The 27186-nt window shown below is 41.9% G+C and overlaps 1 protein-coding gene across 1 annotated transcript in view; it reads right to left on the reverse strand.

Moving 5' to 3' along the window:
- Nucleotides 1-362: 362 nt before the first annotated feature.
- Nucleotides 363-27186, reverse strand: part of grm5b (glutamate receptor, metabotropic 5b) — a 700030-nt gene continuing 673206 nt past the window's right edge. Inside the window, exons 7-8 of the mRNA XM_041199276.1 lie at nucleotides 26033-26972; nucleotides 363-1182 (exon numbers count right to left, since the gene is read on the reverse strand). Of these exons, the coding sequence (XP_041055210.1) occupies nucleotides 363-1182; nucleotides 26033-26972 (1760 nt within the window). The remainder of the gene's footprint in view (nucleotides 1183-26032; nucleotides 26973-27186) is intronic.

Consider the following 27186-nt stretch of genomic DNA (forward strand, 5'->3'; position numbering starts at 1 on the left):
CTCTAATCCTGTCTTTTCTTTAAATAGTTGTCATTGTGAGCAACTAACTTGGCAATTCATACCATCCAACCAAATTGTCCTCTTCCCAGCCTCTATCTTAGGACAAGTAAAATTCCATGTGAAAAGAACCCACAAGGTTTAAGGCCACTAGCAGACAATTTTCTATCAAAAGGTTGTTCTCAAACTGCTTGTGGAATTCATTTTGATTCCAACATTCAGCGTAATCCCATCTTCAACTATGCAGAATCTATGCCAGTATTTGTTGACATGAATAAAACAAATTATGCTTGGGTTAAAATTGATGAAAGTTTGCAGATTTCTTATTACTTCAGCTCACTTTTAGATCAACATACATAATACATTCACAGAGATGAAGAGCTTTGAGTATAGTCACGCAGAACAAGAGTGTCATATCTAGGGGATGAAGGGATGCAAAGTGCTGATTCTGACACAGGAGAGTTCGGTGAACCACTCCCTGAATCGACAGAGTCTCTGAAAGGTGAGGGAGGAGTAAGAGCTACAAGCTCCTCAAAGTCTGTTTTAACCACTGAAGTCTCCGAAGTGCCATCTTTGACGCTTGTGTTTGAAACACCACTTGCAGACTGTGATCGTCCATTTACCTCAATAGCTGGAAGAGGCTGGATATCTGCAAATGTTGTGATGGGTGTGGGCAGCTGTATCTCCTTAGGGAGCAGGTATGATGAACAGATTGGAGATGCCCCTATGACCCCTGAAGGAGCTGATGAAAGCATCATGGAATTCAGCTCACTGATATTGGCTGTGAAGCGGTTCACCACACTGCTGATCTGCTCCATCAAAGAACCTTGGGAAGAGCTGCTTCTCTGGGCGTGCTCAGACTGGAATGTTGGCATGTCATTCTCAGCTCGGCTGACAGATCCAGCTCTGTGGCTCACGATACTGATGGGTGATGGTGTCTGTGGTACATACTGGACTGGATAGTGCTCCTCTGCCTCAGAAACATCATACAGGCCTTTGATATTTGCTTCTGGATAGCTGTGGCTGCTGTGCCGACTCTCAGAGCTCTTGGAAAAAGGTTTAATGAGAGCAGATTGTTTAGAGGTATTATCCTTCTTCTTTATGTGGACAGAAAGCCTCTTCCACAGATGATGACCTCGAGAAGTGCGTTCATTTTGAGCCCAGGTTACAGATTTTCCATTTGAGCTGGAAATAGATTCAAAAGATAAAAAAGAATTTTAGTGATGAGTAGACATCCTTTTTTTTACAAAATGTATCAGGGGGTTTGCTGTATTTTTTTTTAATTCTTCTCTGAGTTAGCAAGGATAACTTTTTCTCCCTTTGGCCAAAATGCTACAAATTTCTGTATCTTCAATTCACCCAATAAGGACCTCGAAGGTAGTAATCTCCCAATTACTCCAGGGCCACATGCTAGTGAGTACAAAAATAGGATGGTAGTGCATGGCTGCAGAGATGGTGCAAGAAAGAAGGTGTTGGATTCCTGAGGCATTGGGACTTGTGGAGGAGGTGGGACCTATACAAGCCAGACAGGTTGCACCTCAAATGATTTAGGACCAAATCTTGGCAGGGAGTTTTGCCAATGCTGTCATGGAGAGTGTAAATTAGCTTGGCAGGAGTATGGGAACCTAAGTATAGATGCAGAAGGGAAAGAAGCAAAGCTGGAAATAGAAGGCAAAAAAATTAGTAAGTGAGCATGGAAGGTCAAGGAAACAAAAGCTATGAAATAGACAACAAAGAAATTGTTCAGTGATTAGTAGTATATAATTCAATGCAAGGAAAAAGAAATAATCACTGCTGTGAAGACAGATGATATGCTAGATGGAGCATCAAATGAAACTGTGTGTGTTGAAGCAAGAAGCAAAAAAGAGGGAATCACATTGCTGGGAGGATACTATAGACCCTCAAACAGTCACCGGGAGATAGAAGAGCACATATGTAGGCAAATTGCTGAGAAGTGCAAGGTCAAAATCGCTGGATTAAAATCTTGGAACTTTCTCCCTAACAGCACTGTGGGCGTACCTACACCACAAAGGAGGCAGCTCATCACCACCTTCTCAAGGGCAAATAGAGATGGGCAGTTAATGCTGGCTTAGCCAGCGATGCCCACATCCCATGAAAGAAATTTTTTTTTAAAAGGGGCAGAATTTTGCCATTGGCAGGCGGGCTCAGCAGAGGCAGTTGGGAAGCCTACTGCTACTCGCGATCGGCACGGGGCCGTGATTTTACACCGGCGGGGCAATTAAGGCCCGCCCAGCATGAAACATGAGCAGCAGCGTTCAGTCCTGAGTGTGCACGGTGCGGGTAGGAGGGCGAGTGGCCGAGTGCGAACTTTGCCCATGAGTGCAGATGAGTGCTTCATAGTCTCCCTGAGGCACAGAGCAGCCTCAGGGAGATGAAGCATTGTTAAAAAAAGAAAATAAAATAAAAATGTAATAAAACATATCCCCCCATGTGACTCTGTCACATGAACAGGGACATGTTATTAATTCAATTGTAAAACTTTTATTTTATTTTTATTTGCTTTTGGAAACCTCATCCTACCCATGGATGAGATTTCCAAAAAATTGCAAAGGCCACTTGGCCTTTTCATAACAGTTGGCGGGCAGCGAAAAGTTTAGGTTAATTGATTATTTAATGGCCTTAACAGGCCTTTTATTTGTCAACTCCAGCACGCACCCACCGACTGAACTATCGCATGACTGCATGTTGATGTCGGCACGCTCGGCCAACATCAACGCATGTCATTTCAAACTCGAGCAGGTCGGGCGCATGCCTGCCCGCCGAGCAAAGGTTTTTTGCCCATAAAAACAAAAGTAATAGTAAAGGATTTCAACGACCTTAATGTTATAAAATCATAGAATGGTTACAGTACAGAAGGAGGCCATTTGGCCCATCATGTTCACGCCTTCTTTCTGCAAGAGTAAATCAGTTAATCCCATTCCCCCACCCTTTCCCTCTAGCCCTGGAATTATTTTCTCTTTGGATACTTAGTCACTCCCCATCTGAAAGCCCCGATTGAATCTGCCTCCACCACACTCTCAGATGCATTGCAGATCTGAACCATTCACTGCATGAAAAGTCTTTCCTCATATTTCCATTGATTCTTTTGCCAACTACCTTAAATCGATGTCCGCTGATTCTTGACCCTTCTGCCAGAGACCAGTTTCTCTATATTTACCCAAGAAATACATATCAAGAAAAGTGGTGGTCCTAGTACTGATGCCTAGAGAACCCCACTGTATAATTTCCTTCAGTCCAAAACAAAATTCACCACTATTCTTTGTTTCCTGTCACTCAGCCAACTTTGTATCCTGTCACTTTCCCTATTATTCCATGGGCTTCAATTTATGCATATCTGTCACTTGATAGTACTGTCAAAATCTCTTCTGTCATTTTGCTGATTATTGAAAGTGGGCTAATGGGCCGTTATTGGTCAGCTTGGACTTTTCATGTTTTTTGTATACAGGCATACCTGGGCTTTTTTCCATGTTGTTGGGAAGATGCCAGTGTTGTAGTTCTGCTGGAACAGAGGTGTGTCTCGTTCTGACAAACGTCTTCAGCGTTGCAGCTGGGAGGCTATTGTGGCCAACGGCCTTTGCTGCATCCAGTGTGCTCAGCCATTTCTTTTTATAATGTGGAGAGAATTACTGGCTTAAGACTGGCTTCTGCGATGGTGGGGACCACAGGAGTAGGCTGAGTCAAATCATTCACTCAGCACTTATAGCTGAACATAGTTACAAAGGTTTCAGCCTATTTTCAATCACACTTTAACTAGGATAAATTCCGTGTAAAAAGGTAAAGAGGCCACGGAGTTCTTAAAATGCATTCAGGAGAACTTTTTTAGCCAATACATAGCAAACCCAGTAAAAGAAGGGGAAGTTCTGGACTTAGCTTTAGGGAATGAATTTAGGCATGTGGAAGGGGTATCAGTGAGAGAGCAGTTTAGTGGTAGTAATCTTAATTCAGATACTTTGAGAGTAGTTATGGAAAAGGGTAAATGTAGGCCAAGTGTAAAAGTTTTAAATTGTAGAAAAGCCAACTTGACAAACTGAGATATGGGGCAGAATTTTCTCTTCGGTGTGTGAGGGCAGGCCCCGCACACCAACGTGTTAAATGAAGCGCGGTGACGTCAGGCGTGCGTCACCATGTGTCATTTCGATCTTTCATTTTGCGGGTGCGCACAGGAGTCGGCTGCTCGCCTGCCGAACTGTCAAAGGCCTGTTAAGGCCACTAATAAACCAATTAAACAAATTGACAGGGCTGTCCATCCAACCTTAATTTGGCAGACAGGCGAAGAGCCTAAGCGGCCTTCGGGTTTTGCATGAAACCTCATTCACAGGCGGGATGAGGTTTCATGAAGGTTTTATTGAATAAATAAATTTTTTTTTGACAGTTGATAAATATGTCCCAGCTCATGTGGAACTGTCACATGAGGAAACATGTCTGAATCATTTTATTCTTTCTTTCTTTCTAACTTTCATTTTGATCTTAATCTCCCTGAGGCATCTCCGTGCCTTAGGGAGATTTCTGTGCTCTTTCACGCACATGTGTGAAAGAGTGCAGGCCCCGACTCTCCCTCCTCCCTCCGCCCGCACAGGTAGCACTGAGTGCAAAATCTCGATGCGCAGCTGATCGCGGGCGGCGATTGGCCTCACTCTCAACCAGCCAGCCTGACAGGGAGAAAATTTTCCCCATGATTCGGCAAAATGGAAGGTAAATCATTGTCAGAACGGTGGGAGTCATTCAATGAACTAAATAAGGTTCACAACAAATAAGGAATATAGAGAAAAATGGTAGTACTCCCAAATCTACACCTCCCTGGATGTCAAAGAATATACAGTGTAGGTAAGGTGGAAAAAGAAAACTTAGTCAGATGTCAAAATCTAATATGGCGGAAAGCCTAGAAGAGTGAATAAATTACAAGGGTAAAAGTGAAAAGGAACTTAGCAAAGCAAAGAGAGGGCATGAAAATATCTTGGCAAGCTAAATCAAATAAAACCAATAAGGTGTTTTATAAATCTATAAAAATGTGAGAGAATAATTAAGCAAAGAGTAGGGCAATTAGAGAACAAAAAGGTAATTTGTGGATGGAGTTTGAACACATGGTTCTTAATGAATAGTTTGTGTCCTATTTACACAAAAGAGGGAGGGGATGGGAACTAAGCAGACATTGTAGTTTATAAGGAGTATTGGTGGATAAATATGGTAAGGGAGGTATTACAAAGGTATTTAGCATCCTTGAAAATGGATATATCACCACAACCGGATGAACTAGGTCACAGGCTGCTAAGGGAAGCAAGGGAAGAAATAATGGAATCTCTGACCATCATTTTCCAATTCTCTCTGACTAAAGGGGAATGGGTGACTGCTAATGTTGCACCACTGCTTAAAAATGGAGGAAGGAATAGCCTGAGCAATGGCAGGCCAGCCAACCTAACCTCATTGATAGACAAATTATTGGAAAAAATTCAGAGAAACAGTATAAATCTTCATTTAGAAAGGCATGGATTAAGCAAAGATGATCAGTATAAATTTGTTATGGAAAGGGTTTGTTTGACTAACTTGGCTGAATTTTTTGAGGAGTTAACGAGGTTTGATTTGGTTAGTGTGTTTGATATAGTCTACATGGATTTCAACAAAGCATTTGACAAGGTTCCACGTGGTAGACTGATCAGAAAGTTAAAAGCTCATGGGATTAGAGCAAAAGTGGCAAGTTGGTGGGAAGCAAAGGATTATGGTTGACTTTTCTTTTGATTGGAAGGCTGTTTCTACTGGTCCTGCAGGGCTCACTACTGGGTCCCATTCTGCTCATGATATATATATTAATTATTTAGATTTAAATGTAGGGAACATGATTCAGAAGTTTTCAGCTAATATGAAAATTGGCCATGTGGTTGAAAGTGAGGAGGAAAGCTGTAGACTTCAGGAAGATATCAATGGATTGGTCAAATGGGCTGAAAAAAGCAAATAGAATTTGACCGGAAGAAGTGTGAGGTAATACATTTGGGGAAGATAAAAAGGTAAAAGCAATACACAATAAGGGTAGGATTCTGAGAAGTGTAGAGAAACCGAAGAACCTTGGACTGCATGTCCACTGATCCCTGAAGATAGCAGGACAGAATTTATTGGCTGAGGTCCAGAGAACTGGGAGGTTGTGCTAGAACTGTATAAAACACTAGTTGGACCGCAGCTAGAGTACTGCATACAGTTCTGGTCACCGCATTATAGGAAGGTTGTGAGTGCATTAGAAAGGGTACTGAAGAGATTTTCAAGGAATCTGCCAGGAATTGAGAATTTTAACTGAGGAAAGATTGGATAGGCTAGGGTTGGTTTCTTTGGAGGAGGCTGAGGGGACATTTAACTGAGGTGCATGAAGTTATTAGGGGCCTAAATAGAGTGGATAGGAAGCACCAATTTCCATTTGTAGAGAGGACAATAGCCAGGGGGCGTAGGCTTAAGTAAATTAGTACAAGGATTAGGGGTGAGTTGAGCAATAAGTTTTTTCATCCAGAGGATGGTGGGGATTTGCCTGAAAGGATCCTTAAAGGATATGCACTTGAGGTGCCATAGTCTACAGAGTTTTGGACCAAGAGCTAGGAAGTGGAATTATGCTAGATAGTTCTTTTTCAGTTGGTACAGATATGAGAGGCTGAATGGCTTCCTTCTGTGCCATGAATCTATGTTTCTATATTTCTAACATATAATAATAATACTCAATTTTTGTCCGTCTAGATTGCTTTGTTTGGTCAGTTTAAGTGATGTGCCTTTCGGTGGGTTTATTTAGTGGGCAGTGTCTGGTGCAGGCAGAGGCATGTGGGGTGTGTGGCAGACTAGAGCACGTGATGTGAATGCGGCTGTTAACAGTTGGTGATGGTGTCAATGGCATGGTGGAGTTGTTGGTGGAGAAACAAAACAATAGACAGTAAGGGGTGGGGGCCAAGAACAAAGTTATGCCAACTGGAGTGATTGTTTGGATTTGTCTGAAGAAGTATTAGAGAAGCTGCCAGGCAAATCAAAAGAATACTTCAGCATTGATTCTATAAACAAAGAAGATGATAATAGTCTATACCCTTGTCATGGCAAGAAGTCATGAAAAAAAACCGAAAAGTTTGTTTCTCTTCCATATTCTCTTGCTTAAATACTGTATTTTCAAAATGGGCGAATTGCTGTACTGATAAAATGGCCACAGCTGGTCATATACTGGTGGTTCTGGAAAATTCTGAGCAGTTCCAATTGACAAAGGCTAATTCATCACCCTCCTGAAAGGTGACACCCAAGCATTGTATGAACATTCCAGCCAAGCTAACACAAAAGCCTAGTAGGCAAGATGTTTGCCCCAGCCAACTCTGGACAAAGACAGAGCTATTTGTGACTCCTCATCTCCAACCTTGTGCTAATGGCTCCAGCTACCTGCTCAAAATACAATGGGTTTTAACAAGGTTAAAATACAATGGGTTAGCGGAATGGTTCGACCCAAAACCACCCTGTCACATGACTGAGACTTGAACTGTTTAACTGCTTTATTATACAGCTTTTGAGCTCTATCTTCAGTCGCTGTTTAACCTCAGAAGACAAACAGGACTCCAGGCTAGCAGCCTGCTGATGTCTGCCATCTTCCATCAGCCAAGCAGCAGCAGAGCCAAAACTGTCCAGGTTTAAATTGCCTGGCCCCCATATACGCTGTTTTCTGCTGGAACGCCGATGGTGGAGGAAGTGAATGTTGAAGGTGATGAATAGTTGCCGATCAAGTGGACTGCTTTGTCTTATTGTTAGAGCTGTACTCGTCCAGGTACATGAAGAGTATTCCATCACACTCCTGACTTTGCTTTGTAGATGGTGGACAGACTTTGGGGAGTCAGGAGATGTGTTACAAGTCTAAGAATTCCCTGTCTCTGACCTGCTCCTGTAGCTACAGTATTTTTATTGCTGATCCAGTTCAGTTTCTGTTTGATGGTTACCCCCAGGATGTTGATAGTGGGTAGTGGGAAATTCAATGGTGGTAATGCCATTGAATGTCAACGGTGGGAGAGGAATGGTTGGATTCTCTCTTGTTGGAGATGGTCATTGCCTGGCACTTGTGTGACGTGAATGTTACTTGCCCCTTATCCATCCAAGCCTGAAAGTTATTCAGGTCTTGCTGCATATTGGTATGGATTGCTTCAGGATCTGAGGAATTGGAAATGGCACTGAACATGGGGCAATCATAAATGAATATCCTACTTCTGACCCTATGATAGAGGGAAAGTCATTGATGAAGCAGCTGAAGGCGGTTGCGATTTAGGACACTACCCTGAGGAATTCCTGCAGCGACATAAGAAAATTCAATAAGATCAGAGCTGATCTGATTGTGGTCTCAATTCCATTTTCCTGTCTGCTCATCATAACCCTTGACTCCCTTGTTTTAACAAAAATCTAATGAACGCATCCTTAAATAAATTCAATGACCCAGCCTCAACTACTTTTTGGGGAAGACTAATAACCCACTGAGAGAAAAAAAAGTTAATCTCCAATGCCCTGTACAGTTGCAGTAAAACTTCCCTACTTTTATATTCCATTCCCCTTGCAATAAACACCAACATTCCATGAGATGATTGAACTCCAAAAACCACAGACATCTTCCTTTGGTCTAGGTATGACTCAAACCATTGAAGAGCTTTCCCCCTGATTCCCATTGACTTCAGTTTTGCCAAGGCTCTTAGATGCCACACTCAATCAAATGTTGCCTTGATGCCAAATACATTCACTCTTACCTCACCTTGGGAATTCAGCTGTTTAGTCCATGTTTGGGCCAAGGCTGTAATGAGATTAGGAGCCGAGTGGCCTTGACGGAACCCAAACTGACCATCAGTGAGCAGATTATTGCTGAGCAAGTGCCATTTGATAGCACTCAACGACGCCTTCCATCAGTTTGCTGAAGATTGAGAGGAAGCTGCTGGGTTGGTAATTGGCTGGATTGGATTTGTCCTGCTTTTTGCAGACAGGCCATACCTGCAATTTTCCACATTGTCAGGTAGACAGATGAGTATAACATAACTTCTCTGCTTTTCAATTCTAGAAATTGATCCCAGTGATTTGTTTGCTTTTTTATGGCTTTATTATACATGTTGCTAATAATTTGCTAATAATTACTGACAATCGGTCTTTAACTTTTTCTATCATTCATCATCTTATTTCATGTAATTGTCAAAGTCAACTTTCATTAATTTAACTGTTAAACATTTGGAAATCAAGTTTAGTTAGAAAATACTTCATAGTGAATTAATTTTGGAAAAAACTTATACCTGTAGGAAAATGAGGACTTATTTATTCTTTGCCAATTTGCTAATGCCTCTGGTAGTAATCCAAAGATTATCTTTGTGGTTCTACTTTTAAATTTGGCCCCTGGCTGCTATACTCCCTCTGCAGAATCTCTTTTTCAGTCCTAAATATGTCATTGGTACTGACATGGACCACGACAAGTTCCTCTCCAACTTGAAGAGAATGTTCCTAACCCTAGCACCAGGCAAGCAACACAACCATCAAGGGCTGAGTTTCAGAGATGAGGTGAGAGTGACATCAAGACAGTATTTGACAAAGTATAATACCAAGGAACCCTAGAAAAACTGAAATCAATGGGGTTCAAGGGAGAAATTTTCCGCTGGTTGGAGTTATGTCCAACACAAAGGAAGATGGCTTTGGTTATTAGAGATCAGTCAGCTCAGGCCCAGAACATTGCTGAAATCCTTCGGGCAACACCTAGATCCAATTAACTTCAGCTTCTATAGACAATGTTCAACATAAATATAACCTAATCCTCTTAGGGGGAGACTTGCCCACTGGGAGTGTATTTTAGAAATTTGGGAATGCACTGCCTGCTTTGGACCACTCGCATCTAATGCACAAAATACAGTGTGTGCACAGCATATGCTTGAATTTCTACTACAAGTTCCTGACAGGCAAGGCTGCGGGTGGAATGTGTGAAGTTGGGAAATTATGCCTGGAAATAATTTAAATTTGTTCAATGCTACACCAAATGATCTAGTAACTGTTCAAAGTGGAAATCAAATGTTGTTTATGCTGGTTGCATTCCCTATTGTCGGCAAAATTCTAATTATTCAAGTCCCTTGTCTGAGGTCTTGAAGAATAGAGAGTTTAGGAGCTAGGAAATGTCAGATTTAAGCAGAAGCTTGTGGTGAACTGATATGCAGATACTTTATGGATTTACTTTTGCTGTTACTGAATCTAAGAAACATTGGGCGAGGTAGGTGGGAGGCTGAGGTAGACAGAGCAAATTGAGACAAAGAATACCTTGGGGCCCTCCAATTGGCACAGGGTGCCTGAAAAGGAGGCACATCCCCTCAACTTTGTTTGACCACCAGCCTGTCATGTTTCACTGGACAGGCTGGATAGTTGATGCTGACCTCCCTCACTTTGGGTAAAATACCTGTAGTGGTGGGAGAAGGCCCTTAAGTGATTATTAATTAACCATTTAAAGGCCTCAATTGGTCCATAGGCGAGTGGGCCTTCTGTTACCTCCTCAGTTGCTGGTAAAATTGCGGCAAGGGTTGGGCATTGGAAATGGTGCTGCTAGCGTGGTGCCCGATTTTACAGGTCCCACCCACTTACTACTTGCTGCATCCAGGTGATGGGGAGTTGGCGATTGGGGTGGAAGGGCTGTAAAGTTCAGTATATGCGGTGTTGTGAAGTGTGGTGATTCTTCTATTTACCTCACTATTTGTGAGTTTGAAATGAACCCAATATTATTGCAGTTTTAAAATTCACCTAATTAGGTGCTAATCTATGTAAATACAGCACATTACAAATAAAGGACCTGTAACCTTTGATCTCTGGGATTAGTGATATCTTTCTGCATACAAAGGTGCAACGTGAACTGGCTTTTCCCAGTCTCAATTGAATGGACATGAACTCAGCAAAACATAGTTGTTGTATGCACTACATCAGTAAATTCATTGAAATGCCACGATGATGCAGTAGGGGGTACTGTTACATTAGAAAGTTGGAAATTTCAAGAACAGAAAAGGTCATTAGGCCCAATCATACCAATACCAACTAAGTAAGAAGCTGAAAAGGGGTTTCTCATAGAAAGGGTCTCCCGTCGCTTTACTTCACAAAACCAGAATATGATAGAAACCCATTGCCAATTTAACAATCTTGTCTTCTCTAGTGTATAACAAATGCATAGAGCAAAACAGAATGGAAAAATAATACAGAAATAGATGAGGGTTTGAGAGTGCCTAACTGGCATACAGTTGTCTCCCTGCCACCAATAGCACTATGATTCACTAATCTAGGATCTAATTTATTGGGGCATCATGACACCACCTGATTAATTGGTGCAATTTTGATTTATGGATCATATTTTAGAATGTTATATTGCAACAAGATAACCAGATTGTCATGGTTACAAGTAGTATTTCACCAGAATAATTTAAAGAATCAGAATTTGCACTTGAAAATTCATAATTTCAGAATGATGCAATACCTAAAAATAATTCAGCAAATATACAGCCATGCATGTCTACAGAAGAAATTTCTTGCCCTCACATAATTATTACCAACTTATATAATTTAAATTATTGAGTGGCTCCATTCTGCAATCAAGGTCCAGACTGAAAGGGGGAAAAATTTGCTGGCCTTCAAAATGGGCACAGGGATCGCGATATGTGATTAACCCGCAGCCATTCATTCCAATGCAGGCAGTTTGCAAACTTTGTGCTGCTAATTTAAATAGTAATAACATGCAATCCAATACTAGATATGCTGTTGAGTGGCTGCATGCTCCAGCAGGGGGCCCAAGTTCATGCGAGATGAGCACCCCATAAAATTAACCTGCATTACTTAAAGCCAGACTGTACTTCTTAAAGGCAAGGTACATTCTGGTTGGAGCAGGTGCTGGAAGTGGCTATGGAAGAGAGTCTGACCTGCAAGAAGACAGAGTAATGGTGCATCGGGCTGGCGGCATACCAGTGTAGCACTGACGATCTTGATGCAAAAGGTGGACAGGAGCAACATGTCCTCTAATTACAGAGGCTAGGAGGCCCTCCAGATAATTTTGAAAAGGCAATGGGATCTTAAAGCCATCACAAACAATGCAGGGTAGTCCTGATGACCTGGATGCATTACCACAATGGGCTTAATGACCTCACATCAGTGATCAAGGTCAGTAAATGCATCTTCAAATGCCATATCCTTACAATTGAACCACTAGGTTCAGTGACTAGTATAAACTTTATAGCCTCCTGGAATCAACAAGTTCAACAATTTTAGGCCATATTTTCTTCACAATTTTGTTAGCTTTTATTTTGCTGCTTTTTCTTTTTTTTTCCCTCCCTTTTTCTGCTTTTGGATGGCAGCCATACATATTGCTGTCACTCACACATCCTCTGGACATTTCTTTTGTTTGTTTACGTGTCTCATTACTACTCCATTTGGCCTTGCACCAAGAACATTTTTGTTATTTAATCTCTCCTACCCTCATACCTATCAGACATTTTGTTCTTTATACCACCCTCCTCCCCTTTCAGTTGTTCAAATCCAATTTAAACTTCTAATTTTTCCTAGTTCTAATGAAAGATCACAGACCTAGAATGTTAACTCTGTTTTCTCTCTTGACATATACTACCAGATCTGCTGTCTATTTCCAGCATTTTCTCTTTTTAGCCTCATATTCTGCTTCGTATACTCATTTCACCACATAGCTCCTTCACTTCTCCTACCAACAATATCAAACATGACTCGCATTCATAGCTTCACTTCACCCTCATGCCTTACCACTGCTGAAAGACTCATGCCCACATCTCACAGTTTATACACACTGCCAGCTATTCAAACATGACAGCTACATGACCCAGAACATTGCACTAAACTCACTAACACACCTCCCTCTCTCTTGCGAAACAAGTTGGCTGATAACTGGAGGCAATAGAAGCTAGGTGGCAGGAAATAGGCATGGCTGCCCTTAAACACATGAAGTTTACTCCATCATTGGAGTGGCCATAGCTAAGACTGTACTAAGAGCAGAGATGAAAGCATCACAGATTATAGTGTGCTCATACCTAACCCTCCTTTATAAATCTCATTTCGCCGTTATCGTGTAATCTCCTTGATTTACAATTTGTTCAAGATATAAGCATGCACTTCTTGCTTCCCTATTCCCCGCCACCTCCACCACTCCTCTCACCACAGAACCATCCTTGTGTCTTTCTCCGTTCAGATACCTAAGAACTTCCACCTGGCCAGGCTATGGTGGAAAAACAAGAGATGGAAGATCAGGAGGACTGAAAAGGGGAAGAAACACCATCACTTGCACATCACACATAGCCACCAGCTCAGACACTGACACTTTAGAGGATAAATTGAAGCTGGAATTGGAAAGTGGTGAGATACTGGGCAGAGGACAAGGATAGCACAAGTGCCAGCTCGCTGGAGAGTAAGGTTGCACATGAGTTCTGCTGCAGAGGACTCAGATGAGGACTGGGGTGGGCTAGAGAAGAAGGCTGAAATGCTTGATGCATTGGCATGCTTAGAAGAAATCCTAGGGTCACTGGCAAGGAGCATAGTGGAGTCCACCACCAACTTGGCACAAGGCTTTGCATAGAATCCATCCTCTCCAGCATGGAAGTGATGGTGAGCTTCATGATAACACTGTGGGCCCAACCATGTTGTAATATCTAATAATTGATGTATCAGCTTCCATTGCAATACAAGCAGAATCCACCCACCGTTTGGGTGTTGCCACGGAAGTTCAAACTGGATTCATGGAAGGTCATATTGCTGCCACACATGCTCAGGCAGCTGCCATCATATCTGAGGATACCAGTGCTTAAGGGGCTTGTATGGTGTCAAAGCAGTCCAGCAATCTGTCTTCCAACAGATTAGTAAGATTTCTGAGGTAGAAGCAGCAATGGCAATGTGGAGACTGAGCCTGTGGTTTCTTCTCTCAAGATTTTAAAAAAAATGTAATCTTTTGTGGGATGTGGGCTTCAAGGCCAGCATTTGTTGCCCATCCCTAACTGCCCTTGAACCGAGTGGCTTGCTAAGTCATTTCAGAGAGCATTCCTGTGGGTCTGAAGTCACATGTAGGCCAAAGCAGGTAAAGACGGCAGATTTCTTTCCCTGAAGGACATTAGTAAACCAGATAGGTTTTTATGATAATCAATGATAGTTTCATGGGCCAGAATCTTTACCTTGTTGGGCAGGCGGGCTCCTCTGGCTTGGCAGCGGGTGGGCAGCTGAACTCCGCTGCCAAAACTGGGCCCACCGCGAATTTGAGTGGGCGGGCCAATTAAGGCCCACCCAGCGGCCTGCCCGACAGGAAGCACTATGCGCTTCCTGTGTGGTACTGCTCCCTGAGACTAAGTGCTGTCTGGGAGATTACTGACAGTATAAAAATCTTTAAAAATAGAGAAATATTAAAATTATTAACATGTCCCCCTCATGTGAAAATGTCACACGAGACGGGACATGTTAATAAGAAGCACATAAACTTTATTGAAGTTTTTAAAAACGGACATGAAACCTCATCCTGCCGGTGGATGAGGTTTCATGTATTATCAGAAGCCCGCTGGGGCTCTTGGCCTGCCCGCCAATCTTAAGATTGGATGGGCAGGGCATTTAACAAGCTTAATTATCCTGTCAATGACCTTATTTGGCCATTGACAGGTCGGTGGGTGGACAGCTGTCTGCCTGCCTTCCTCAATATTTAAATTGGGCGGGATGATGTCGGGGGTTCCTCCTGACATCATCCTGCGTCATTTTCCCATCGGCGAGCGAGCTCCGCCCCCAAATCGCCGAGGGGATAATTCTGCCCATGGTTACCAATACTGAGATTAGCTATCAGTTCCAAAGTTTATTAATTGAATTTAAATTCTGCCAGGATGACAGCATTTGCCCTTCTATTACTGTGGCTATGTCAGTGCCTTTGTTGTTGACCGTTAGTCAGCCATCCCAGACTGCTGCTGCCCATGCTGAGAAGCCGGGATTTCTAGGGCCACAGTTGATTAAAGTCATCCTGCAAGGCCACCTGTAGTCTTCCCCTCTGAAAGTCAGGAGCCTTCCATCATCTCAGCTGCAGCCACTAGGGTAACATTGTGTAGGAGCACTAAGACAGTCAAAGACACACAGGAGACAAGGACTAAGAGAATGCAAAAGAGTGATTAATTGACTTTTATGTGGAATATTGTTGGTTTGATGAATAAATTGGTTTGGAATGTTTATATTGTGATGACTTTTATTTTTGCATTAAGATCAAGAGAACACTGTGATGCAATGACAGAGGGGAGGGTAAGCTATGGGACTGTTGGTGAATGGGGAATTGGGTTGCGTTCACTTGTACCAAAGTCGGATTACTCGATTATAGACAATACAGCCAGAAAAGGGATCTGTTGGTTGCCATCTCCCTTCCTCCTCCTTGTTCTCTTCCTCCTTCACCTCTTCCTCTTTCTTCTCAGATGTTCATCTTATGGTGAACATCTGGTGGCGAGGGCTGTGCCCTCATGATGAGGTGGTTCAGCACACAGCAGACTATTATGAATATTGGCATGCATTCTGTCAAGTACGGCAAGGCTCCTCCGGAGCCGTCCAGGCAGCAAGAGTGTTGTTTAATCACACTAATGGTCTGTCTCAGGGATCATGTCTTCCATCATGTGTATGTTTCCCATGTGTGTGTGTCATGAGCTAAGTGGTCAGCAGATAATCCTTCTTGCCCATTAGTCACCCTCTGTTTTGGCACAAATGCTGATAAGGCAGCAGGCAACCACAGAATGAAGACATTATGGCTGCTACTAGGGTACTGGACATTGACCTGCATGATGTCGCACATAGGCTGGCCAGAGAGGGAGCAAATCCCTTTCAATTGCGATATGTATTCTAATTTACATGCAGAGTTCACGAAGTGATGTGTGTATTGTCGATAGTACCCTGCCCTATGGGTGGCTTGCAATGCTCACAAATCCACATGCTTACTTCACTTCTTTGACAAGAAATAATGGGATATATTCAGCTCTCTGCCTACTGAGCCTCAGCGGTTGCAATAGTAGATGGTGAATGTCAAGATGTCCCAAATATCATCTATTCTAGCCTGATAGGAGCTTCACTCATAAATGTTCATGGCTTTATAGTCATCTTCAAAACCAGTGCCAATAGCATCTTGGCCCTTCTCTGATGCTGCAGTTCTGGTTGTGCTACGTGGCAGCTTTCTTAGTGAAGCAGAGGCATCTAACATATTATTCCTCGCTGAGTGTAAGGAAGGAGAAATGCTCCCTGAAAGCCCTGGACAAATAAGGCTTCCTGCTGAGAGCCCTTCTCCCACTCCTCTTCCACCTTCTTGAGCAGCTTGTCCTCCTCTGTGTGGTCTCTGTTATTTCTTCATGTTTCAGGCCAAGAGGGATAAAATTGACTGCATCCATGTCTGGGAGCAAGTGTCTTGTCTAGAACCTTAAAATCAGGGCCGAGGCCTTTAGCACCTGCCACACAACTCTGGAGGCTTCAGAAACTTTAAATAAATGTACAAACCTCCAACATTTTTTATAAACACGGCAACAACCAATTGAAATCAATCAGCAAAAGTAGTTGATGATCCCATTAAATCACACTGGTGAGGGGTCCTCCCTGCTGCTGAAACCATGTGTGGTTAAAAGAGTCCATTAGCTGGAAGGGTGAGTTCCAAAATGGCACCGCTGGCATCACTGAGTGTATGAACTCAATTAATAAGTGATCATTTAAAACCTCTTCCTTTCTTTCCCTTCTGTGGTGTCAATGTGACGAGTCTGTGGATGTTAATGGGTAATTGTCTTGTTATTCTAGGCAGCTGTATCACCTGTATGTCCTGATGTCAGACACATTGAATTAGATATCTATGCTGTGCTTTTACACTGATTATTGTGAGTGCACAGGAATACACATTAGTATTCCTATCAGCCATATCTTACAGCTGGAGAAACTCAAATAATTACAAGTATTCAGTTTGACCGTTGTTGTCACTGCTCTTAAAAGCAAAACGCAGTTGTGCATGGAGAGCTATAGACTTCACCTGAAGAGTGATCATAGCTAGGCACAATGCCAGAACAGTTACAGTCAGCCTAGACTCTGCTCTCCAGACTCAGTTTTAACATCTAACTTCACTGACTGTACATTCAGCATTTTCTTCATACACAATTTTTATCAGTTTATATAAGTTAAATAATTGAACTGCAATTGTCAAGCTTCATTGGAATTCACACTGGGGTCTGTATTTTAGCATTTATCTGTGGAATACCAGACAATCTTTGAACACAAATTGGGTAATTTTGACTTTGAATCACAATGTAAAACAAATGAAAGCAAATCGGCAGCCCATATTACTTCACTCCCAATTTGTATTTCCATTAATGCATAAAACTAAGATTACACCCAGTAAATTATTAGTGAAATTGCTTCCCTGAAGCAAAGAGTGATTTTGATATCAGGACTGTACAAATACACTGTACTACATTCATATGGCAGATGGATATTAATGTGAAATGTAAAATAATGCATATTAGAACAGGAAATACAGGAACAGATGTCCTTTCCTAAAGGTGGAAAGCAGTCACAGTTAGGTACAGACTGAGATTTTTAATTTATTTCTTCTGAGCAGAGAAGGCTGAGGGAATCTTTAACTGAGATGTATAAAATTATGAGGGGCCTAGATAGAATGGATAGGAAGCAGCAATTTCCAGTAGCAGAAATGTCAATAACCAGGAGACATAGATTTAAAGTAATCACTAGAAGGTTTAGGGGGAGTTGAGTAATTTATTCAACCAGAGGATGGTGGGGATTTCAAACTCACTACCTGTAACAGTGGTAGAGGCAGAAATGCTCAATACATTTGAAAAATATTTGGATATGCACTTGTGGTGCTTTAACCTACAGGGCGATAGGTGAAGAGCTAGCAGGTGGGATTAGGCTGGACAACTCTTTTTCAGCTGGCACTGACTTGGTGGCCTTCCTCTGTGCCATAAATTTTTGTATGTTTCTACGTTTTTATTACCAATAAACAACATGGGACCTGTAATGCTCTGTTACTAGAGACAGGGGTGAAAGTTGCTACCTGTAAAGGACTGTAAGCCAAGTTTAAATAGGAGAGCTGCAACAATGGACAACTTGCTCCCAATCTAATCCTTAAAATATGAAGTGACACAGAAGGCTGCTATGGAAACATCCAAGGCCTAGACAGTATCTCGAAGAGGAAGACATTGTGGTTGGTGGCAGCAGAAATTCTATAAAATCAGAAGATTTGGCTCACCTCATAGTACTTCACAAAGATCTATATAGATGAGCTTTATAGACCAGGAAGATCCGTCTATTCTTAGTTTGTTTGGGCTATGGGTCATCATCTTCTTCACAGCTACCAGAACTTCAGTCACAACAGTGCAATCTAACTTCTGGGTTTGCACAACCTCCCTACATTCAACTGTGATTTCTTGCTTGCTGAATGGAAGTGTCAGGCATGAAAACATTGGGGCCCAGTAATAAAGCTGAGGTACCTTACAAGTCATCACTAATCTGCTCCAGGCTATCTTCCCACACTGTGGTAGGCATGTTATGCTACTGGCCTAGGTGAAGGATGTTACTGATGGGGAGAGATGTGGGATAAAATCCCTCTTTTCTCACCTCTTGGTCGACCGCAGCAAGATATATTTTAGAGGAGTGTTTTAACCTCCTTGAGTGCTGTGACTTTAAAGAACAGACACAAAATAGGCTTTCTGGTAAGTTTGAATCAAAAGAAAGGATAAATATTTATTTTTCACAAGACCCAAAAATGTATACAACACCCATACTTCATTCACACAGTCACACACACAAGCACAGTCACACACACAAGCGCACAGACACAGAAAGATGATTTCTAAAAATGCACTTAAATTACTAACAGGGAAACAGATCACTTCTTTAAACTGTCCTTAAGATTAAAACATTGCAGGCCTTAAGGATTCTCTCTTAGTTTAATGAAGAAATATAGTCTTACAAGTAAAATGAATTAGCTCCTCTTCACTGTCTGAGCTGACTTTCTTTCTGAGGCAGGGTTCCTTCCTTTTGCTCGGTGAGATCTCTTCCTATGTCAGTATTGGTCTCAAACTGAATTTGTGGATTAATAGGATATTGGCTATCTCCAGCCCTTTTCAGTTAAGTGATAACAGTATAGATGGATTCCATTGCCACACAAATGATTCACCATCATAAGGCAATGTCACACAATGGGCAATGAATGGTGGCTGGTCAAACCTGCTTGTGATAAAATGGTTCCTTCACACCCCACTTTGTAGATTTCAAGTTTGCAGACACAAAGTCTAGGGTGACCATTATATTTGAGTTTCTGTAATTGTCCAGACAATAGTACCTGTAAATTCTCCAAGTGATCTTGTTGCATCCTGTATTCTCTTCAATTGAAGGTCCTCCACAAGGACATTTACATTTTAATGGCTTTATAAAGGCATGTTCAGACATGAGTTAATTCTTGTCTGTACAGAACCACTAAAAAAGTCACCTAATCCTCTGTTGTCAATTTTGTTAAGGTAAATTGTCCAGTCCACAATGCTGTTTTTTAAAAAAAAGGTAGTGCCCCTCTTCCTGATAAGTTTTACAGTTATAGGACGTGCGTATGACAGGGAAGATGGTAAAAAGAGACACGGAAGTGGGAACTCCATTCACAGCTTTCCCACATCCCACACATTGCATTTCCCTTCAACCAGTATTCAACATGCTGCCTCCTCTCAATGGCTGAGTCTGCCCCTGCATAGGTGGAACAATCTTTGGCAGGGCCCTGACAGGGTCCAAAACCAACAGGTCATTGACATGAGAGTCTCAGAAGTCAGAGCAAGGAACAGAGCAGTCCTCATCTACTAAAGCCACAGGGATCTCATGATGCAGGAGTGGGAGGGAAAGGAACTGAAAAGCTTTGCAGTTCACTGAGTGTCTGCACACGAGTGTTTATGAAAATGCTGTGTTAGTAAGTTTCACTTATTCACATAAAATTTATTAAATTGCTTCACTTTCCCTCGTTCACTATTCTTGCCTGGTGACTGCCAACTGAAGTTTTCAAGTGTTTGATGATTAATATGAGGACATAAATACTTTTGAGACCAGATGGTGCATAGGCAATAGGTAGATGGCTGCTTACTTTGTGTCAGTGGAATTAGTGGGCAGGAGGGACAGGGAATGTAAGAATGTGAGTGACTAAATGAACCGTCGAACTATTAGGGCATTCCTGGCATCCCAAGAAGCAATGTGATTGGATTGTCTGGCTTTAGTGGCCCATCTTCATCTTCGTCCTCCTTGCTCTCCTCCTCTTCATTGGAAAATCATCAGATGATGAGTGATGAATGGTTTGATCCACCTCCATCTCTAGCCCATGGCCACTGTTGTGCAGAACACAGCACACAACAATTAGCCTAGAACCCCTTGATGACGACTGCTGAAGGGCACCTCCAGACCCATCCAGGTAGCAGAAGAGCACCTTGAGCATGTTGACAGCTGGTTCAATGGCACATCTGGTTGTCATATGACTGGTACTGTAAAAATATTATTATTCATTTGTTGGATTTCTCATGGGTACCATCAGTCTGGTTTGAAATTAATATTCTTTGCTGTCTAGCAGCTAACATTTAAGGGTGGTTCCAGATATGAACATGGTGGGGTTGTTGCACTGCCACAGTACAAAAGCATCATGGCAGCTCCTAGGGACTCTGGCATAGAGCTGCATGAACATTTTCTTGTGGTTTCAAACAGCTGAACATTGAAAAATTGAAATCTCTTGCAGTTGATGAATGCTCCTGGTTGCTGTGGTGGTGCTTGGATTGCCAGTCTACTAGAGGAGGCTGCCAATCCTGGTAGGAGATCAGGTCCTGAGTGGGGGGAGCGGGACAGTGTTGGAGGCCTTGTGGTGGGGAGATCGGGGAAAAAATGTGTAGAATCATTTGTTTCTCTAGTTTCTTCATGCTGCAGCACATGAAAAAACACTGCCTGGTTTGCATGATGTGCAGCAGTCCTTTTATTATTGGCATTATTTTGTTTTGTTTGACCTAATAAGATAAAATATAGATAGAAAATAGCTATGACCAAAGGCAACAACATAGGACAAACAATCAACAGACCTCACATTATACAGCCTGACAGCTTTTGAGACAGAGTTCAGATTTGGGTCATGAATGTATTTGAAATATTTCCCTAAAAGTTAGTTTTAGGCTATTTTATTTCCCTTAAGTTCTAAAAGATACAGAAACTATCATTAAGCTGAAAGAACATTTAGATACTTGAAAACATTTAAGTTTTCATTTTTGATATACAAATCAGCAAAATAACATCAAGTAGAAACACTAATAGGGCGGAATTTAATGCTCGCAACAGTGGGCCCATCGACTGGCTGAAGAGCCAGTGGCAACCCCACTGTGGCTATTTTGAGCCCCCACCGACCTGTTTTAGTGCCAGTCAGACACTTATTTGTTTGCTATAAAAGCAAAAGACTGCAGAAATCTAAAATACGAACAGAAAGTGCTGGAAAAACTCAGTGGGTCTGGTGGCATCTGTGGAGAGAGAAACAGTTAACGTTTCGAGTCCAATATGATTCTTCCGAAAGAGACTCATATTGGACTCAAAACATTAACACTATTTCTCTCCACAGATGTTGCCAGACTGGATGAGTTTTTCCAGCACTTTCTGTTTTAATTATTATCTGGTTGCTGTCGGGGTCTCCATTGTGGTCAGGTTGAATTTCCTACCTGTGAGAGTGCTGGCCAGTCAGTGGCTTGAAGATCTCCAGTACCGACTATGTGGTCAGCTCCTTGTGGATGCATATGTAATGCGTTGAACAACACAAGTTTGCACATGCCATCCAACTCCACAGTGGGAATCACTCCCACTTCCATGCCTGCCACTGAACTTAAACTCCAGAATGAAAGATTCCAGCCATAGTTTCAATTCACTTCAGAGAAAACATCAATTTAAATGCCATTGCTGTTTCAAACTTGCTTTTTTATTTGACAGCTATGTGATCATTGTGCTAACCCATCACCTTGTCTGGAAGTCTCTATGGAATTAATTAGAACCTACAAAACACAAACAGGCCATTCCATCCAACTTGTCTATGCATCTTCAAGTCTAAGTAACCCTTGCCACTCAGCTCCCAAACCTTTTCCCTCACGTATGTATCATTCTCCCCTTAAATATATCCTTGCCACCTGTTTCAACCAATCTGCAGGGCCTGTTGTTCACTTCCTTGGCCATTTCCATCCACGTCTGGTTGCTTTGAAAGGCTGGCCTCTTTGTTCTATCCTTAGGAAACACCAACCAAGGAACAGCCTTCCCAAGTTTCCTTTCTGTGGTTGCTGAAACCATAGGAATCAATGTACAGTTCAGCCATTCTAACCCCCTGCTGGGGCCCCTTTAACTAGAAATCCTTCTTTTGATAGATGTGATGCATCAACCCACCCACCCTTTCCGTCTAAATGTTCAGGAAACCCAAAGCAAGATACAAATGTTGTGCCTGAGTTAAAGAATCACGGCAAAACTCACTTCAATAATAAATGGGTTCCTCACCCGCTAATGGCTCCCCACCCCCCCCTCCCCAGGGCATGTGGATCTGTTTAGGTAAAATTCCGCCCATAGGCCCTGCTCCTGGATGGAAAATTGTTTTCGCAATACAGGAGAAAATATCCACTTTTTAAAAAGATTGAAAGAAAATTGTGATTAAGCTTCCAACAATGCAGTCTGTAATGGTGTCTCCAAAGGAGTCTCATTGCTGTGGGCTGGCTTCAGATCAGAACCTGACTTGAGTTATACTGACATTTTTCCATTGCTAAGTGGCACCCTTTGTTTTGGGGAAATCTTGCTAGTTTAGATTTAATCTAGCTCCTTATACTGTAGCTGTGGACTCCCTTGGCAGGAAAGCTATTGATTAAAAGTTTGAAACTGTCATAATAACGTGAATGATGTAATGAAACCTTTATATAGAACAGTCAAGCCGATGTGTTGACAACTCAATAGTTCAAGTGCTTTGGGGAAGTAACAGACTGGAAGGCTACTTTGACAGTAATTGCATTTGAAATAAATGTCTTAAGATTGACATTAATTGAATTTAAACAGCTAGAAAATAAACTTGTGTTAAAATCATGAGTCATGTGAGTTTTGTATAGGACATGTAATAGTTTGCAAAGGTGAGAAAGAGGCAGATATTGGCAGCTGAGAAAATTCCCTGGATACATTTAAATTAATTAAAAGCAGATAAAATTTATGATTTCGTCTGTCAATTCCCTGAAAGTTTTATTTAATTTTAAATGAAGGACTCATCTAGTTATCAGTGCCGGGTGCTTGGACTCTCATCCCAAAGGCCTGTGATGCTCAAATTTATTAGTAGTTAATTCGATTCTATTGAGTTAAAGAGTTCGAGTTATACATTCTGACTTAAGAGTGTAGCCATTGAAATAGTGTCGTAGGGAACCTGCCATCTAATTGTTCATTTTCAATAACTGCCATGTCTCATAAGTTCAGAGGAGGGACTCACATAACACTAGCTGTTGGTGCCATTTGCACAGTTGGTTCATAAAAGTCACATTGGAAGTCATGCATTATGTCAGTGTTTATCAGACTTTCAGAAGGCAAGCTTCAAATTTAATTTTGCACACAGTTTAAACAGCAATGCCATTACAAAAGGAGTGAGCCTTTGGCTTCGTCATTGGATTCCTCCTTCTGAGTCAGAAGGTGAAGTGTTCTAGCCCCACTCCAGACTGATAGCTAAGACTAAAATATGACATCCGGCAGGGTACTTGTGTCTGGATAGAGTGCTCACTGGTTCAGCAGCGGTAAGCTTTTGAATCAGAAGAACTGGCTTTAAACCCACTCCAGACAGTCCCAACAAATACCATGATATTGGCTCTGAACATTGGACAAAGAGTTAATGAGGGGGTCCTTGCATCCAATGGGGTTCTCCCCTAACCTACATAAAGGACAGGTGGAGCTTTTTCATCTTGGATTGTAGGCCACTTAGGAGAAGGTACATCAAGGATGAAAACGAGGAAGACAACCTCAATTACTCTTCCTTATTGAGTGATCAAGTATCTTGTGTGTAAGCCATGTGTTAGGATCTGTGCTGGGGTAGAACACAATGCATGGATCAGAAATTTTCAAACTAAGGTATTGCCCCATATTTTCATGGCAATATTTTACAACTGTTTCATGTCAGGTTTTATATTATAGTACAGTAGAGACTGGAATTATGCAATTTCATTGTATAAATTATGGAACTGTTTTATAAATTACTGAGAGGTCTTAATGTGCAGTAGATGAGAGTAATATCCCTTCACCCTTTGGTCTTGACTTTGAATTATCCAGACAGAATTAAATTATCTGATGCTAATAAGAGTCCTAAATTTGGATTAATCCCAACCCAACTCTCAGCAATACAAAACCGCCATAATTCAGTACAATTAACATTGATTTAGCAACCCCAATAAGACTGGTTTAGAAAATGGAAATATCCTACTGGAGCAGAGATCCATTTTGAGGTTCAAACTGAAGCACTGTGAATATGGCTTTCTTTGGTATATTTGATAATGCTTTCATAACTCACTTTTAGTAACAAATATTCAACTCGTATTTTATGTAATCTTGCTTTTTATATAATCTTAGTAAAGATAAAGCTCTGACCTTTCCTAAGTAAATTACTCCCTGTAGGAGGACTCTGGAACAGTGCTGCAACTATAAATATAGCAGTGAACCTGTAAATATAGCCCGCAAAACCACTTTATAATACACATTGTGAATAACAGGAGGTTTACAAATTATGTCGTTAAAATTTCTCTTTGTCAGCTGGGTGTCTGCAAAAATTGAAACCCTTGGTTAAAAGTTTCCAGACCAAACCACCAAAAAATCCACACTTACAGGGTGGGTTTAATGCCCTCCAGTGGTGAGTTTGGTTTGGTGAGTTTTGGTGGGGCTGGGGCATTTAACCAGACAGGAGAGTGCAGGGTGGGGTGCCTGCTGCCTTATCGCCTCCACCTGTTTAAGTCCAAGGTAGGAAGGCTCGTGGATGACGAGCTTTCGTAGACTGGTATTCAACCAGTGGCAAGCAGGGGAGTTGTGAAAAGGGAGCCAGCTGCTGACAGCCAATCCCTCGCTTTGCTGCCGACTCTCTTCCTTCCCCCCACTACCTCCCCAGCGACCCCATCCACCCCACCCCACCCGGTCCTCACTGACCTGTGGCGTGGGCCTCCCCTCGATCCTGAGCAATGCTGAGATACTGCTTGGGTAATGAAAATTAAATCTATCTCAAAATGTGTGCCTAAATGACATGATTTAACTAAGTAAAACCCCACGCTGGTAAACTTTCCATTACCTGTTCAGCAGGAACTCCTTACAGTTGAACTACTGACTTGCAGGGTTATCTGGAACCAGGTGGAAAGGATCCCCACTCCCAGTGACTGCTCTGCTTCTCCAGGTTCCAGTAACTAGCCAGCCAATCATTGGATAATCCACAATAATGTCCCAGATCTGCCCGGTTCACATATCAGATTACAGTGTGCCACAAAGAATTGATTGGGTTCCATCAGGGCTGGGTAGTTTGGAAAATATTTTAATCATCGGTAAACGTAATGTGGTTGTTTCATAATGGGAATACATTCTGTGTAACCCATGAAATTGATACACATAAAAGTATTTCCCCTGGTATCCTGTTAAATATTTATAGCAAATTTTGCAATCCATTTATAATGTAGTAGAGATGTAAGCTAATTTAAAATAAGTGGGCTACTGCCACCACTACAATTGTGGTGAAGAGAATTTGAAACCAGTGCGGTAAACATGTGTATGAAAATATTCTGCAACATAATCTTGGGTGAACGTCATCAAAAATTTAAAAATATCTTTTTTGCATGTATGCTTGTCTAATTTCCACTTATCGATAGATATACACCCAGAGCAAAATGAGATAGAGCATACAGCATAATCCATATCAGTGCACAATGAATATTTTAGCAAATTTGCGATTTGGTTCATGTTATCACAATCTAACACTCCTTATTCTTACCTTAGAGTTTCCCCTGATGATCCCCTCCTTTTCCATAGGTTTACCAAACTGCTGGAACGGCTAGCAGCAGAGGATGACTTCCCATCACCAACATGCATTCGGACAACAGTGGATGTGGTAAATGCGCTGCGTACATTCCGTTCTGGTTTAGCCAAGATGATATACACCTTTGGAACAAACATACAGCCCAATGCCACCGTGGCACTTAGACTAACAGAGAAACACATGGTAATGATCTTATAGTTGCTTCCAAAGTAGATGGGCACAAAGGCGAGCCATATGATACAGGTGGTGTACATGGTAAATGCAATGTACTTGGCTTCATTGAAATTGGCAGGAACATTCCGAGTTTTAAAAGCATAGAAGGTACAGCTTAAAATCAACAGGCCATTGTATCCAAGAGGAGCAACCACGGCTATGTTGGTGGTGTTACATATCAGCTTGACGTCTCGGATAGTTGGGTAATCATAAATGACTTCCGGTGGTTCCATTATAAAAAGGGAAACAATTATCCCTAACTGAATACATATCAGCATCGAGGCAATTACTAGCTGGGCACAAGCACTCATAAACCTGGGCTTCTTGGTGCAGATCTTCTTCTTGCTGCCAGCAAGGATTCTTGCAATCCGATTGGTTTTTGTCACGAGGGCGGAGTAGCTCATCGCAGGGGACAGACCAATTCCGATTCTCTGAAGATAACAGTAAATCTTTTGGGGTTTGGCGATGAGAGAGAAGGTGCATAGGTAGCCGAGAAAGATTCCCACTAAAATGATGTAGCAAAGTTCCCGGCTAGATGACTTGACCACAGGAGTATCCCGGTACACCATAAATATAAACATTACAAACATGGTGGCCAGGAGACCCAGACAGGCAAAGACAACTGCAGCAATAGGCTCAGGATCTCCCCACCTGAGGTATTTCACTGGAATCCTTTCACAGTCTGCAAAAGAAAAAAAAACTTTTTGAACATAATGTTGTATATAAACCAATTAACTGTGTTAAAACTGAAGCAACGTATGGTGAGAATACTGGAGAATCCTCGCTGTTATTACATTTCCCTGTGGAGTTATTGGACAATCTTCAATTGATTTCCGTCACACTCCATAGAAACATAGAAATAATTAATATAATTATAATATTTCTTAGATCACTGT

The sequence above is a fragment of the Carcharodon carcharias genome, chromosome 11 (assembly GCF_017639515.1).
Source record: "Carcharodon carcharias isolate sCarCar2 chromosome 11, sCarCar2.pri, whole genome shotgun sequence".
Lineage (NCBI taxonomy): Eukaryota > Metazoa > Chordata > Chondrichthyes > Lamniformes > Lamnidae > Carcharodon > Carcharodon carcharias.